At 33.9% G+C, this 14,211-nt stretch overlaps 4 protein-coding genes across 4 annotated transcripts, besides 1 other annotated feature; 2 read left to right on the top strand and 2 right to left on the bottom strand. All coding sequences in view use genetic code 12, as the record gives it.

The window, feature by feature from the left end:
* Nucleotides 1-229: 229 nt before the first annotated feature.
* CYR1 (adenylate cyclase) lies at nucleotides 230-5,302 on the bottom strand (the record flags this gene model as incomplete). The annotated part of the gene is made up of 1 exon (XM_711881.2): nucleotides 230-5,302. One exon carries the CDS (start codon nucleotides 5,300-5,302, stop codon nucleotides 230-232), a length of 5,073 nt encoding a protein of 1,690 aa, XP_716974.2.
* A 1,789-nt stretch (nucleotides 5,303-7,091) lies between these two features.
* Nucleotides 7,092-9,011, top strand: LMO1 (Lmo1p; the record flags this gene model as incomplete). Its single annotated transcript, XM_019475492.1, has 2 exons — nucleotides 7,092-7,146; nucleotides 7,222-9,011. 2 exons carry the CDS (start codon nucleotides 7,092-7,094, stop codon nucleotides 9,009-9,011), a joined length of 1,845 nt encoding a protein of 614 aa, XP_019331037.1.
* Nucleotides 9,012-9,136: 125 nt separating this feature from the next.
* On the bottom strand, nucleotides 9,137-10,384 carry SSP96 (Ssp96p; the record flags this gene model as incomplete). The annotated part of the gene is made up of 1 exon (XM_711875.1): nucleotides 9,137-10,384. One exon carries the CDS (start codon nucleotides 10,382-10,384, stop codon nucleotides 9,137-9,139), a length of 1,248 nt encoding a protein of 415 aa, XP_716968.1.
* A 1,564-nt stretch (nucleotides 10,385-11,948) lies between these two features.
* Nucleotides 11,949-12,418: a long terminal repeat ((psi-7a) Solo copy of the long terminal repeat (LTR) associated with the transposon Tca9; about 470 bp long, 30 copies per genome).
* A 589-nt stretch (nucleotides 12,419-13,007) lies between these two features.
* On the top strand, nucleotides 13,008-13,688 carry PGA28 (Pga28p; the record flags this gene model as incomplete). The annotated part of the gene is made up of 1 exon (XM_711874.1): nucleotides 13,008-13,688. The coding sequence occupies one exon, from the start codon at nucleotides 13,008-13,010 to the stop codon at nucleotides 13,686-13,688; it is 681 nt and encodes a 226-aa protein (XP_716967.1).
* Between the last annotated feature and the right edge of the window lie 523 nt (nucleotides 13,689-14,211).

The following is a 14,211-nucleotide window of genomic DNA, read 5'->3' on the forward strand; positions in this document are numbered from 1 at the left end:
TTTCAGTCGAGTATTTTTTATTTTTTCAGCCTGTAATAGTAGTAGTAGTAATTTTGTTTAAGAATATTTACATGGACCAACCAATGAACCTCGTAAATTTGCCCATAATAGGGAGAAGAAAAATGTTTAATTGAACAACCCCCAAAAAGATCTTGTTCTTTCTTGAATATACAATACCTATTTTTTTGTTTTCTTTAGTTATTTTTGTTAACGACAACTATATATGTATCTATTTAAGTTCATTAACTGTTTTCATGATGTCTGCTATTTCATCCATAATAACATCCAATGATGGAGAATTGTTAGTCTCTATCAACCCGCCATTTCCTTTAATTTGACTTAATTGTTGACGCAAAAACAATGTTGTAGTACAACTTTCAATTCTAGTTGTAACGTGATTGAGCAATGAGATCAAATCCAGATCTTTGAACGATGAATTCATCTTTTGTGAAATAACCCCTGATGAAGATTCAAATCCTTCACTGCAATAATTACCACCATTATTGATCGAAGAACAGAGATTCTCCAACCTTAACGATACTGTTCTTAATCCATATATGATCTCCACTGGTAATGTTCCAGCCACTCGAGTACTATGATTTGCATCAAGTCTCTTTTGAAATATATCATATCTCAATTTCAATCTATTGGTAAACACCAAAGTGATAGGTTCTGGTGTTTCCAACCCCTTCAATTTACGCTCACCAATTTTAAAATAGTTACACCCAAGATCCTCCAATGCATTCAATTCTCGTTCAATTGTCATTCCGGCATTTTCATTGCCCTGATAGGCATCAATCAAAGACTCAACATTGTTTTTGATATTATTATGTTTAACAGTTAAACTATTCAACACATCCAAGAAATCAGAACTGACAGCAATTTGTCCACCATCAGCAATAGCACTGATACGCGACGCTCTATTGACCATTGGCCCAAAATAATCCATTCTGCCGGTTATAACATCTGGTTCACATACAGGAGAGCCCCAATGTATACCCATACGAACCGACAACCCCCTGAAAATGGTATTGTTTTCTGAATCCGATACTACACAACACTGATCAGTTTCAAGTATTTCTGATGGCCAGTCTGCAGTCACCAAGTTTTGTTGCACTTGGAAACACCACAACAAAGCCGCGGTTGGCGAAGGAAAGGCAACCATGAACGCATCACCTTCAGTCTTCACTTCATATCCACCAGTAATTCGCAATTGTCGACGCATTATTGTGTTATGAATTTTGATTGCTGATCTCATAGGTGCCGGGTACGAATCCCATAATAAAGTTGAGTTTTTGATATCAGTGAAAACCAAAGCTAATGGTCCTATTGGTGGCTCAATCTCTTGTTCTAATTTACGGAGATTAGAGTCTCCACCAACAACTTGTTGCTTATCTCGACGTCTTCTATCAACACCATAATTGGAATACATATTGGCAGCTTGTTTCTGCCTATTACCAAAAGTTAAGACAATGACGCAAATTTTATCGGTTGCACCATAACATATAGCAAAATCTCGCAACTTTTGTGCGGCCACCATAGGATCATTCTTATCTTTACGGATAATGTCAACAGCTGATTCATAAGAAATGAAATCCCACAACTGTTTACTTCCCAAAATAATCATATCATCGTCATTAGTTATTTTAAACCGGCGAATAGTAGGCCCACAATGTGTATGAGGCAAAAAGTTGAAAAATCCTACCCCTCGTGACACTGATAATTGCCCATCTAACTCTCCCCCACCTGAAACATATCCGCCAGAAGCTCTAATTCTTTCAAACTCTTCACGATTGGTTGGATCATGTTTTTCGGTAAGTAAAAATTGATCACCATTGTTCCTGCAAAGTAACGCCTCAATGTCACCAATGTTTGCAGAATAAAGTTTCTTATCTTTAATATAAATCACAGACACGGTACAACCAGCGTTACCATCGTCTACCAAATTCAATTCAAGAGCTTCTTTTGACATGTTAGGCACAGGTGTAAATGACTTGTTCTTTTTAGCGGTCAAAATACCATTGATTTCTTTATTGAAATTCAAAAAAGCTTTTCTAAGGGCATTTTCTATTTCATCATCATTCTTTATTTCATCCAATTCTTTTGTGAAATTTCTCACAAACATGTTTTTCGCAACCAAGGAGATCCTGTGACCTTGATTGGTTGCCCCATGCTTACCATCAAATGCACAAAGCAACATCTCGTTTTCTTTACCTCTAAACTTTTGGACAAATAAATCACGTGCTGAAACATGGTCCCTCATACCTAAAGAATCACTGACCCCATACCCAAAATTATCAAATTCAGAAGCAGTAGTTCTCAATCTCAAGTCAACAGCTTGTTCTGGCACGTTTGTTGTCGTCAACGTAACGTCGATCAATCCCAACACTCTCAATTGCTTCAATACCAATAAACTATCGAAATCCTCTCCTGTTTCGGGATTCTTAATATGACTTTGTTTTATTTCAAACCGTTTATTACCGGAAAAATTCAAATATTTTAAATTTTTATTCCAGTGCCAACTCCAATCGTATGGCCAATTGGAAATATTATATTTCAATTGATTAGAACTAACGTCCAAATGTTGCAAATTGGCGATTCGGCTCAACTCTGCTGGGAGTGAAACAAGTTTGTTATTATTCATGTATAACAATTTTAATGACTTTAGCACTTCCAAGTCATCAGCTGGTAAAGTTGTCAATTCATTTCCTGACAAGTACAACTCATTGAGCCTAGTCAAACGACTTAATGTCCCCTGTGGAATCTCTATTAAATCATTGTATGACACATTCAACGACTTTAAGGCTATCAAAAATGAAATCTCATCAAAGCAATCGTCACTTAATCGATTATCAGACAATATTAAAATCAACAAACTGTCAGCTAAAGATAAAGTTTGCGAAGATTCGAGATGTACATCAACAAGAGACGAAGATAACCTTTTCACGACAGAATAAGGAGCCTTGGGGAATGAAGTCAAGTTATTGGATGCAACATTTAACAGTGTCAAATGACAAAGATCCCAAATTTGATCAGGCAATGATTTCAAATTGTTACTGTGCAAATCCAAATATTTCAAAAATCTTAAATCTCCAATGTTTGCTGGTAAAGACTGCAAATTATTGGCATGTACAGATAATGATACTAATTTTGACAATTGACAAAGTTCATTAGGGAGAGACACTAAATGATTTTTGTCAAGCACTAATTTTTCAATATTTGGAACCTTTTCAACAAATTCTGCCGGGAATGCCGTAATTTTTGCTCTTGACAAATCCAAAACGGACAACATTTGCATCTGAGTATTAAACTTAAGTTCGGTTATTGGATTCCTATCAAAATGTAAGAGTCTCAAGCACTTCATTTGATCACTAAATGTTGAGATTGCATTTTTGGATGCATAGGCAACCTCCAAATTAGGTATTATTCCCAATACGTCAACGTTGGAAATATAATTATATCGGATATCCAAACGCTTTAACGCTTTTAATTGGGACAAATAACCAGGTAATGTCCCTGACAACTTATTAGTACATAAATTCAATTTTTGCAAGTTAATCAAATTCGCAATAGATTCAGGAATTATCGATAAATCATTGTATGAAAAATTCAATTCCACTAAATTGGTCAATTTGTTGACTGCTTCCGGGTAGCTATCAAAATAATTTGATGACAAATCAAGCTGTTTCAAATTAGTTAAGGTACTAAATGAATGTGGAAGCGAATAAAGTTGATTCGAACTCAATTTCAAGTTAGTTAAATTTGACAAACAACTTATTCTTTGGGGTATTTCATCCAAAAAGTTCATTTCCAAGTTCAAATGAGTCAATTGGGGTGCTTCTAATAAATTATTGGGGAATTTAGAACACCCATTGTGGGAAAAGTCCACATACGCCAAACTAGTACATCCCTGAATGAAATCCAATGGCAAGTATATGGAGGGATTATTGGCCACATTTAATTTTTCAATCTCATAAGTATGTTGATGGAATATAATAGGGACATTTTTCAAATTTAGTGAAGATATATTTACATCGACGTAATTCCGTGACAATAAAACTTCTTCATCATGAGTCAAACTCCTCAAAAATATGTTTTCAACAACAAATTTGCATACAAATGACAAGTCTTCTCTTCCTAACATTCTCAACTTATCCTCTTCTGTATAACCACTGAGTAAAAGTAACCCCATTTGAATCTTGAGAGGCTTTTCAAAATCTTCCAATACCTTAACACAGTTCCCAATACATACCGATAGTTGGAAATTGGTTGTTGACTCAAGAAAGAATTTCTTTTGCACAATAGCTAAAAGCTCACTGGTGGTTGTTTCCAAGGGACATAAGATTGTCGTGAAAGTGTTATCTTCTTTGAATACTCGAATAATGTGACTTGACTTTATGTCTTTCGAATTTGTAACATGCGGCACTTGGTGAGTACCATATAGTACCGGCAATCGTTTCTTTTCCAAAACATTATCTATTGCTACATCATTCTCTGCAACTTCTTCAATCTTAGGTGCATGAGGTTCTTCCTTTTTAATAGGAGCCTTCACATCCCAACTTTCAGGGGCCTGCCAGTTTTTGATGGCTGTTGGTGAAGCCTTTTTCTCTGCTTTCTGGGTTGGTAAGCCAACAGTCGGGGCTGGGGTTTCAGGTGACTTGATAATGTCGTGCATTTCGTCGAGATTAAGATCAATCGATATCGTTGGCATATTTGACATGGATGCAGTAACCGTTGATGAATCCGACACGGTGTCGGAAATCAGTGCTTTTTTATCTTTAGGAGGAGAACTAGAGGATGTAGACAAATTGCTATCAAATGAAGAAAATCTAAACTTTTGTCTTGAACTGCCAGACGATGCCAGGCTAGCACTTTTGCGTTTTTCATCCGATATGATAGAGCTCGATCGAGACTCTTTCCCACTTGTGGCTGTTTCATCGTCTTCTTTCTTTGTGGAATATATTAGCTTATTCAATAATGAATTGCTCTTCTTTTTAAATCGTGGTTTTATAGGTTGAGCCAATGGAGGAACATTGGCAATACCTTTTGGTCGTTTGTTGGCATGGAACCCGCGATAATTTTCTTTTAAATGGTGGGTAGCTGAGTTATGAATTAGTTGCGGTAATGACACAACAGAAGATCTTGGGGAGTCTGGATCATGATAATGATCCCCATGATTGCCATCGAGTGGAGGTGGAGCATTGGGTGAAAAATGAGTGGTGGGGGAAACTGGTTCCTCTAATCCAGTAGCTGAACCATCTCTAAAGTTGGCTTTAGATTTATCTCTCCTTAAAAAACTCATTTAAATTGAGAATGAATGGTTAAATTGAATTGAATTGAATTGCAACAAACAATAACAATAATGCAGAAAAGAATAAAAAGATTATTCAAAGATGAATGATTGAATTGAAAATAGTTCAGAAAAAGGGGGATGGTAAAAATAGATTGAGGGTTGAAGGTTGAACGTGAGTGAGTGAGTGAGTGAGATTTTTTTTTTCTTCTTCTTGGTATAATAAAAAATCGGCACTAGATTAAAAATGTGTTGATCATAATAATAAATTAATATTTTATTAATTCGTTTTTTAAGGTTGTCGGTGAAATTTGACTTTTTTACACGTACCGCCGAAAGATAATACAGAACAAGTAGAAAAGCAAAGAAAGTTTTACACCCCAACGTTCCCTACCAAAAAGTTTACTTTTAAAGTTCTTCTTTTTGCCCCCCCCCTCCCCCCATTCATTCATACTCTTCCGCTTGTTTCCATCCAGTTCTTTGATAGTTTGTTTAATTTAAACAATATATAAAGTTTATACCGAAGATTCTATTTATTCGCTTGACTGTAGAGATACTAATTTCAACCTTTTTTTTTCTCCTCAGAATAGCAAGAACCATTACTACTAAAACAAAGGTATATCCGTAGAAATCCTGGGATACTAGTCCAATCACTGCCATGTTTTTGGAGTAAGATGTTTTGCAAATATTGTAGAAAATTGAATTTCAGGTTTTCTTAAGTCAGTTTGTTCCATTCCTTTCCCATATCAAGATACTTTCAACCGAATGTCAAGAAGTTACCTGTAAAAAAGATGTATTTCCGTTGAAATATGTCGAAGTGATGATGTAGGTCTTGGTGTTGCACATTTTTAAGACGTTTGACAGCAATTACCACATTTCAAACTTGAAATTTTTCCTCCCACATTTCCTTGTCTAATTTAGTCTTGAAGCAAAAAATACTGAGATGTTTTGTGTTCTTAGTCGTACTGAATCCTAACCCAGACTTTCACCAAACATATTGCTATAGTCAATATTAATGAAACAAGATGTGGAAGGAGAAAAATAAGGGTGGCCAATCAACCAATCAAATTAGATCAAAAGAACTAAACTGGTCCAAGAAGAAATATTCATTGTTATCGATTAATCGTACAACAAATGAAATAGTTAAATTACCAAAATTTAATAATACTTCGTACAGAACATTACACAAATAGAACGAGAGAGTGAGAACAAAAAAACCCTTGAACTGGAATGGGATGAAATAATAGTAGGTTACTTTGGTTGATAATATTTCTAAACGTCACTATTCAGTTCAATATTATTCAATGTATTGTAGCCAGCTTATTTCCTGTCGGTTATACATAAATACCAAGTTGTAAAAGACCTTTGAATTATCAGCATGCCCAGATTTTACATCTTATGTGTGTAGAATGTACAATTTTAATAATTGGTCTTTGTTAACTGTTAGCAATGAACAAAGCAAACGAAATTCTACAATCTCATTTCATACCCAGTTGAACAATTCTAATAAAATGAATCTAGTCTTTATACCGCCTCAAAATTTGCATAAATAAATACCGGCCACTATAGAAGAAGAAGAATGTAAGGCATATAATAATCATTAAAACGAGAAATTTTTAGCGACTCAACTTTTGCGTGCGAAAAAAAAAAAAAAAAAAAAAATTTAAAGAATCAAACTACTTCAATCAACAACAACAATAACCACACTCTATTTCGTGTTCTTTTTTCTGTTTTTTCACTTTTTTGACACTTGTTTTTTTTTTGACAACAACATCTATTCCTCTTTTCAATAGACAATATCATGTCGGAATCATCAAGAAGTATCAATCATAAGTTGAATGAACTTTTGAGTAAAAGTATGTGTCACACTAGCAACTTGGGTGTTGTATATTTGCGAACAATCAACTAACATTTTCAATTTCTCGTTTTAGATAATATCAATAAAGCAAAACTCGATGAAGCTACAGCATTATCTTATGCAACAATTTTAAAGACCAATATATTGGGTAAAGATAAACAAGAAAAGGTGAACTCAATAGTGGTATTGGCAAAACTATTGGACTGTATTATTGGTAGTGATGCAATATCCGACGAATTTGTTCATATTTTGGACCACACATTATTCCAAACATTGTTTTCCATAGTCAGTGCCAATATGTCATCGGAAACTTATAAGGCAATCTTAAAAATCCTGGTAATTGACATTTCTGGGACAATTTTCCGTGATAAAGATGACTCCATTGAAAAATACTTGCCTTTATATGAATCCTTAATCGAATATCTCGATGTGATTGATATAATAACCAGCAAATTGTTTTTGCAGGATAATAAAATAACTTTCAATTCAATTAAATTGGTAACTGATTTGATCACTAAAAGTTTGAAATTTGAGTATAGTGGTATCATCACTTTAGCTGGGAGATTGAAACACGTAACTTTCTTCAGCACAGTGGGAAACTTACTAGAAACTGATGATAAAGCAACTATAGAAGCCATTGAGAATTTAAAGGTGGCATACCATAAGTTAAACCAATACTTGGGGGCAACTGCATTTGATATGTCAATTAAATCTCATCAAACTATGTTAAATAATTTGTTTATATTCTTGGAAACTTCATTGAATGAATATGGTACTCCTGCCACTACTGAGGAATACGTCAAGGCTGGTTTTACTGATAATCCACGTCAATTTGTTGTTGAGAATTTCTCAATCTTATTAGCTATGAATTTGAAGGTCTTTTTGAAAGATCCAAATTTCACATTTAAGAAAAGATTTCATGAAGAATTAATGATGAGTGATCATGCAAGAACTTTCCCCTTGTATCAATTTATTTCCAAATGTACTGATTTATGGACTGATATTTTTGAGAAAAAGAATGATTTCCCCAAAATTAACTCGGCAATTTTGAGTTGGGATTTAATGATCTATTACACTATGAATCATGGATTGGTCTTGTGGCAAGAAACCAGGGCTCAATTGGATAACAAAGTTGATATTGCCAAGATCTTCCAATTATTGTACTCCAACATTGAGGAAATTGAAAAGAGCGGGCAAAGCATCGATGAAGCATTGGCATCGGAAGGTGGTGCCATTGGTGATGTAAGACATTTTCAAATTAATAAAATTGAACAATCCTTGAAAGAAAAATGGGCTGGTAAACTATTTGAATTTTATAAGGAATTGGATAGAGAAGTCCACGAATTTGTTAGAGAACAACGTATTTTGAAATTAATGGAAGGAAATATGATTACCCTTAATAGCAACACTGGTAGTAACCAAATATTACTTCGCTTGACACCAAATCGTCAATATCTTGAATCTGAAGATAATTCAATTAAGGTGCCAGTGGTTGAAATTGTCGATATAAAAATCGTTAATGTTGGTGGTGCTACTGGTGTTGACAAGAAAAGTTTAGTTTCCATCAAGACAAACCTTTACAGAATAACCCTTGTGGGTAAAGAAAACAAGCATTTATTATCATTTTTCTCCGACTCCCAATCAGCGTTTGATGGGTTGACCATGATGCTTGGGAAAGGTTCAGTTTCAGAAGAAACTACAAAACAAATTGATACATTAATTGAAATTAGATCAAAAACTCAGTTATTGGATTTGAATGAGATTGATGATAGTGATGATGAAGAAGACGAAGCAGATGAAGATGCTGATGAGGTTCTTGAAGATTTGTTAGAAGTGATAAATGAAGATTTCTACTATAAATAGAAATGGGGACACTTATTTTATTTTATTTTTTTTTTTTTTTCATCTATGTGGATATTATATAATGTATATATAAATACTTTTATGCAAATGTATGTAATTGATTATTTTGTTATTTATTTTTGAAATCAAGGGTTGTCTAACCAATATTGTCTTCTTCGTAAGTGTCCTCTATAAAATGCTTCTTCCCAAACAGGATTCCATTTTGGTAATGCACCGCAAGAAGCTTCTCTTAATGTTTCATAATATTGATTAAAATCAGGATGAATCGTTGGATCGTTTCTTATTGTAGTTGGGACATTACCTTTTCCAGCAAAAACTCTTGCAACAAGTATTGCTTGCCATTGGAAAAGTTTGAATGTCAACCCTGGGGTATTATGACCAACAAATGCAAGCGAAGGATCATTGGCGTCAAATATTAATTCTTTGAGTTCTGGGAATTTTGGTAAAAATGGATAGTGATATAAAAATCCGGTACCTAAAATAATAGCATCAGCAAATGTTGACGTTCCATCATGGAAATGAATTGTATGGTCCTCAATTTTAACTATTTGTCCTCGCTTTTCAATGCCATCATGATCAAATGCTTCAGTACCAAAATAAACGTGAGGTTCAGTTGTTGGTTTTTGTGAAGTGATGGCCCGCTTTGCGACAGGAAGAATGTCTCGGATCGAATCCATAGCCGATACCGATGCTCCAACAACAACGACTTGTTTATCTTTAAAATCATCTCGAGATCTAAATTGTTTTGAATGGATCACAAGAGTATCATCAAGTTCAGAGAATTGTTGTAATCCAGGAATTTCCGGAACAAATGGAACATCGAAATGACCACTAGCAACAACAACATTATCGAAAAATTCTTCATAAATATAATCTTGTGTTTGTCCAAATTTTCGAAGTACTAATCGCCATTGTTCATTTTTTTTCTCAATCAATTCCACTGATGTGTCAAATGTGACATATTTCAAATCTGCAAGATCATGCAAGTATTGATTTATTTCTGTGAAATGTCTAAATGGCGAATCTTTGCCATGTTTAGAAATAGTATCTTTGGGGAACGGTTTATCAAATTCCATAGCTATATCTTCAACATTGGTTTCTAAATAGGGATATGTGGCCGTGTCCATAAATCTTTGCACAGTAGTATGAGGCACTGTGGTTGGGATTGTTTCTGGAATAGGATCAACGTCCCATTGTTTTTTCGACAATTGTTCGAAATTGATCTGTTCTGGTGGGGTTAAATTCCAACATCCACCTAACTTATTCTTTCGTTCAAATAATGTGACTGAAGTAAATCCTTCGTCTAAGAGAGATCTTAAGGTTATTATCCCAGATGGACCGCCTCCAACAATAGCAATTCTTTTCTCCACCATATTTGATTTGTTTTTCACTTTCAAATTTTTCAATTGAAAGCTATATTAAACAAATAAGTATAACTCAACAGTCAAGAAATGGAAAAAAGAAACAAAAAAAAAAAGATAACATTGGTTCTATGGAATACAAATTTTCAGTTACAGTCAAGATCATTAGTCGAGTTGACAGTACTCCAGCAAAAAAAAATAAAAAGATGGGTGTGGCTTTATTACACAGACTGCTGGCCGCATTGATCCTATTGGTGATTAGAAGTAGTTGTCTTGCATCAACCGAATACATATACATATATGTTAGCTTGAAAACAACATTTCTTTAAAGGCCATTGAAGAATGACATAGATTGATAAGAAGTATTCACTAATGGTAATTTCGTTGTTCGGGTAAATGGACTTTCAACTTAAAAGTTTATTACACATTTTGTGTTCATGCATTTTGTCTTTGTTTCGTTGTCACATGATAATCATCGGTTTGGTAAACAAATTAATGGAATCCAATATCAATTTTGCTTAAAGCACAATTACTAACTAAAATGTAGCAATGATAATATATGAATGTGTTTTGAGTAAGTTTGGTCCTTTTCAGTTAACGATTTGGCCAAAATAAAAGAATCGAAGCATAAAAAAAACCTGGCAAATAAGACACTTTTAAGTACGTATAATTTTAGCTTGGTTTAGTCAAAATCTATAACAGAATACAAGATTTCATAAAACAAGTCTCATTTATCTTCTAAACTAACTATTCCCGTCAATCTATCCCCGCTGCAATCTCGAGAAGTATATTAAAAAGCAAGAAAACCTATATTGGTAGCGTTTGTGTTTATTTTTGGCAACAAACTTTAATTTTGTTTACGAATTTCATAAAATTCGAATTTAAACTACTAGATGCTGTATCAAGAATTTATTTTAAGTCCCTATAATCTTATCTCTTTGCTTTTGGAATTAGTATAACTCATTCAGTCATGGAATGTACTAAAATTTAATAAACTTTGAAATAAAACTTTTAATTTAGCTTTTTTGATCTTATTTTAGTCGTAGTTTAAATGAAGGGCACTATTTTGCCTCCTGCCTGCACAGAAGGAGAGTGGGAAAAAAAGATTTTATGGAGAAGTCTTTCAAAAACAAAAACTTTTAATAACATCTTTTAAATCAACCTATTGCCTTATAAATTCTATACTAAGCGTAATATGACCTCCTGAATTTGATTGTGCACACCACTTTGTATCTATTAGATGGTAGAGTTGAGTTTTTCTTTCGTTCTCTATTTGGATTTTTTTTCCGAGAGTTGGAATGCGCACTATTTTTTAGACTATTTTTCGATGAGATAGGAGGCAAAATAGTGCCCTTCCGTTGGCTTTACAATTTTTCAAATAAGTAGCGCATTAACCTTACAATTAGATGACATTATGAGAGTATCTTCATGATCATGCACGTTTTATATTATTTTGAGGGGTCCCTCACTGATTGTACTCACAAACTTTCCACATTAGATTATCTTATAATGTAGAATTAAATAATAACTTACACATGTAGGTGAATTGTGGATAGAGCGGGTTGTACAGCCTTGGTGTCGTAGAGTAGCAACAAATCTTTCCAATGATTGGTATTTGTGCGACTCTGCACGACATGTGTTTTCGTGCATTTGAATTGTTTATTCAAAATTCAAGACATATGCAGATAGTACACAAATTAAGAGTTTGGTATAAAAGGAATAAGAAATGTCAAATATTTTATATAGTTATATATTTTAATTATGGGAAATTAAACGTTTATTCTGTTCTATAAGATTTAACCGTAGAGATTACATTTAAAGCCTATGGTCCAAATCTAAAAGATACTACAAATTCATTATGTCACATACTTAAATCAAATTCATCAAGCACCATTGCCTACACAGATTTAGAACGGGCTATATCATCATTTAAGTCAGACATTACTAATTTACGCTAAGGTGTTAGCTTAATGGACCAACTACTTTAAATTAAATTGGTAATGCAATCTGTTCTTTAATTGAGTCGAATGCCACGACTATACAACACTTGGAAGAGTAATTAAACTGTGATACTGTACATGTCTTTTTTTTAAGCTTTCTAGGAATTCTTGGCCCCTTGATAGAGAAGGCTCAGGTTCGTAAACCAAATGAAATATTGCATCTCAAAATCAGAACATCCCATATTTGTAAAGTCAATTACAACGAAACATACCGCCTTAATCCCTTTTAGACTTTTATGGTGTCTTAAAATGAGGAGATTAATTCGAACAATCATTCAACTAATTCTATAATAATAATATATACGGTATCAAAACCCAAGCACTGTTATTTAAAGTTTAATAGCATTACACTACCTATTCTTGCATATGCTTAGATATTACCATTTTGAACAAAAACAAAACAAAACAAAAGACACGGGTTTAGTCGAGCTCTGTGATTTCGTGGTAGCCAGTAGCATCTTTACAAACTTAAAAACAAACAACATTTTTAGAGTAACCAGTAATGAATTTGAAAATTATAAAAGTCAACCCGTTTCCTTAATTTTGTTTTTATTTGTTGCATCCTCCAATAAAACACGGTCAAGTTTTTGTTTTAATTCAATTAGAAAGCTATTCACAACCCTCAATTCTCCATAATGAAATTTTTTGCTTATTTTGCAGTTATTGCTTTATCTTCAGCAAGTTTGATTAATCTATTCAAAAGAGCCACTGCCAATGGCTGCGAAGTGGAATCTTGCTACAAAGCTCACCAAACTTTAATCAACAGTTGTAATGGCGCTTTCGATTTCAACTGTCTTTGCAACTTACCACAATCTTATTTTCAAAACTTGTACGATTGTTCCAAAAGCTGTGATACTTTGCAGGAAAGTGATATTCATAGTCCGTCTGACATAAGACTGATTTATTGTGAAGCTGCGTCCAATAGTATATACACTTTTTCTATTGATTCCATCTCCTTGGATATGATTGGTTATAGTGATTTTGAAACTGACACTGAAGCTACAACTGGAAGTGATACAAGAACTAAAGCAGCAACTGGAGCAACAACTTCAGCTGGTACTGGTGTTACCAAAACTCTGGAAACTGGTGGCGTAAGTAGCACTGCTAATTCTGAGGCAAAACTGGGAAGTGTAACCACCAGTAAATCCGGTAGTACTTCTATTAGTGAATCTAAAACTACAAGCGGGTCTTCTAGTAGTGGAAAGTCAAGCTCCTCCACTAGTTCCGCTTCATCTCAGCAGACTAGTAGTCATGCGGGTGGTGCATCAGGTGCCTTTGTGTCTTTGTTGGGCTTGTTTGCTGCTTTATTGATTTAAATGCTCCTATTTATAGTGTGATTTACTTGATGATTAAAGCCGACAATTATAGGAGACTGTACCTTTAGTAGTTTATGTGTACAGTATAAGGAAGTTATTAAAAACACGTTTTCAATAATAGTAAGTCCAAGGTTCGACTTGGCGAATACATATACAAATACACTTCTTATATGACAGCTATTTAAATTGATTTCCAATATGCTCACCAAATGGGAATCCACTGAGCATATTTTAGTAGCTAATATTGTTGACCCATCGACATGACTGGATCATTAATGAGTTCAGAATTAAATCTGTTGATATATTGTATTTACTGGCTCTTTGTAACGAAAAACTAAAATAATAAGCACAAATTAATACTATAGGTTATCGTAATTACAAAACACCCTTTACTGCTACTAAATTCTACATTGATTTGAAAGTTTTTAGGTCAAGACAGCGTGCTCTACTAAATATCATGTGTATCATACTTTTGCAGCCTTAATACCATGGGTAAAAGAAAATGGAGATTCCACACTACTTT

Source organism: Candida albicans, chromosome 7 (assembly GCF_000182965.3).
Source record: "Candida albicans SC5314 chromosome 7, complete sequence".
Taxonomy (NCBI): Eukaryota; Fungi; Ascomycota; class Pichiomycetes; order Serinales; family Debaryomycetaceae; genus Candida; species Candida albicans.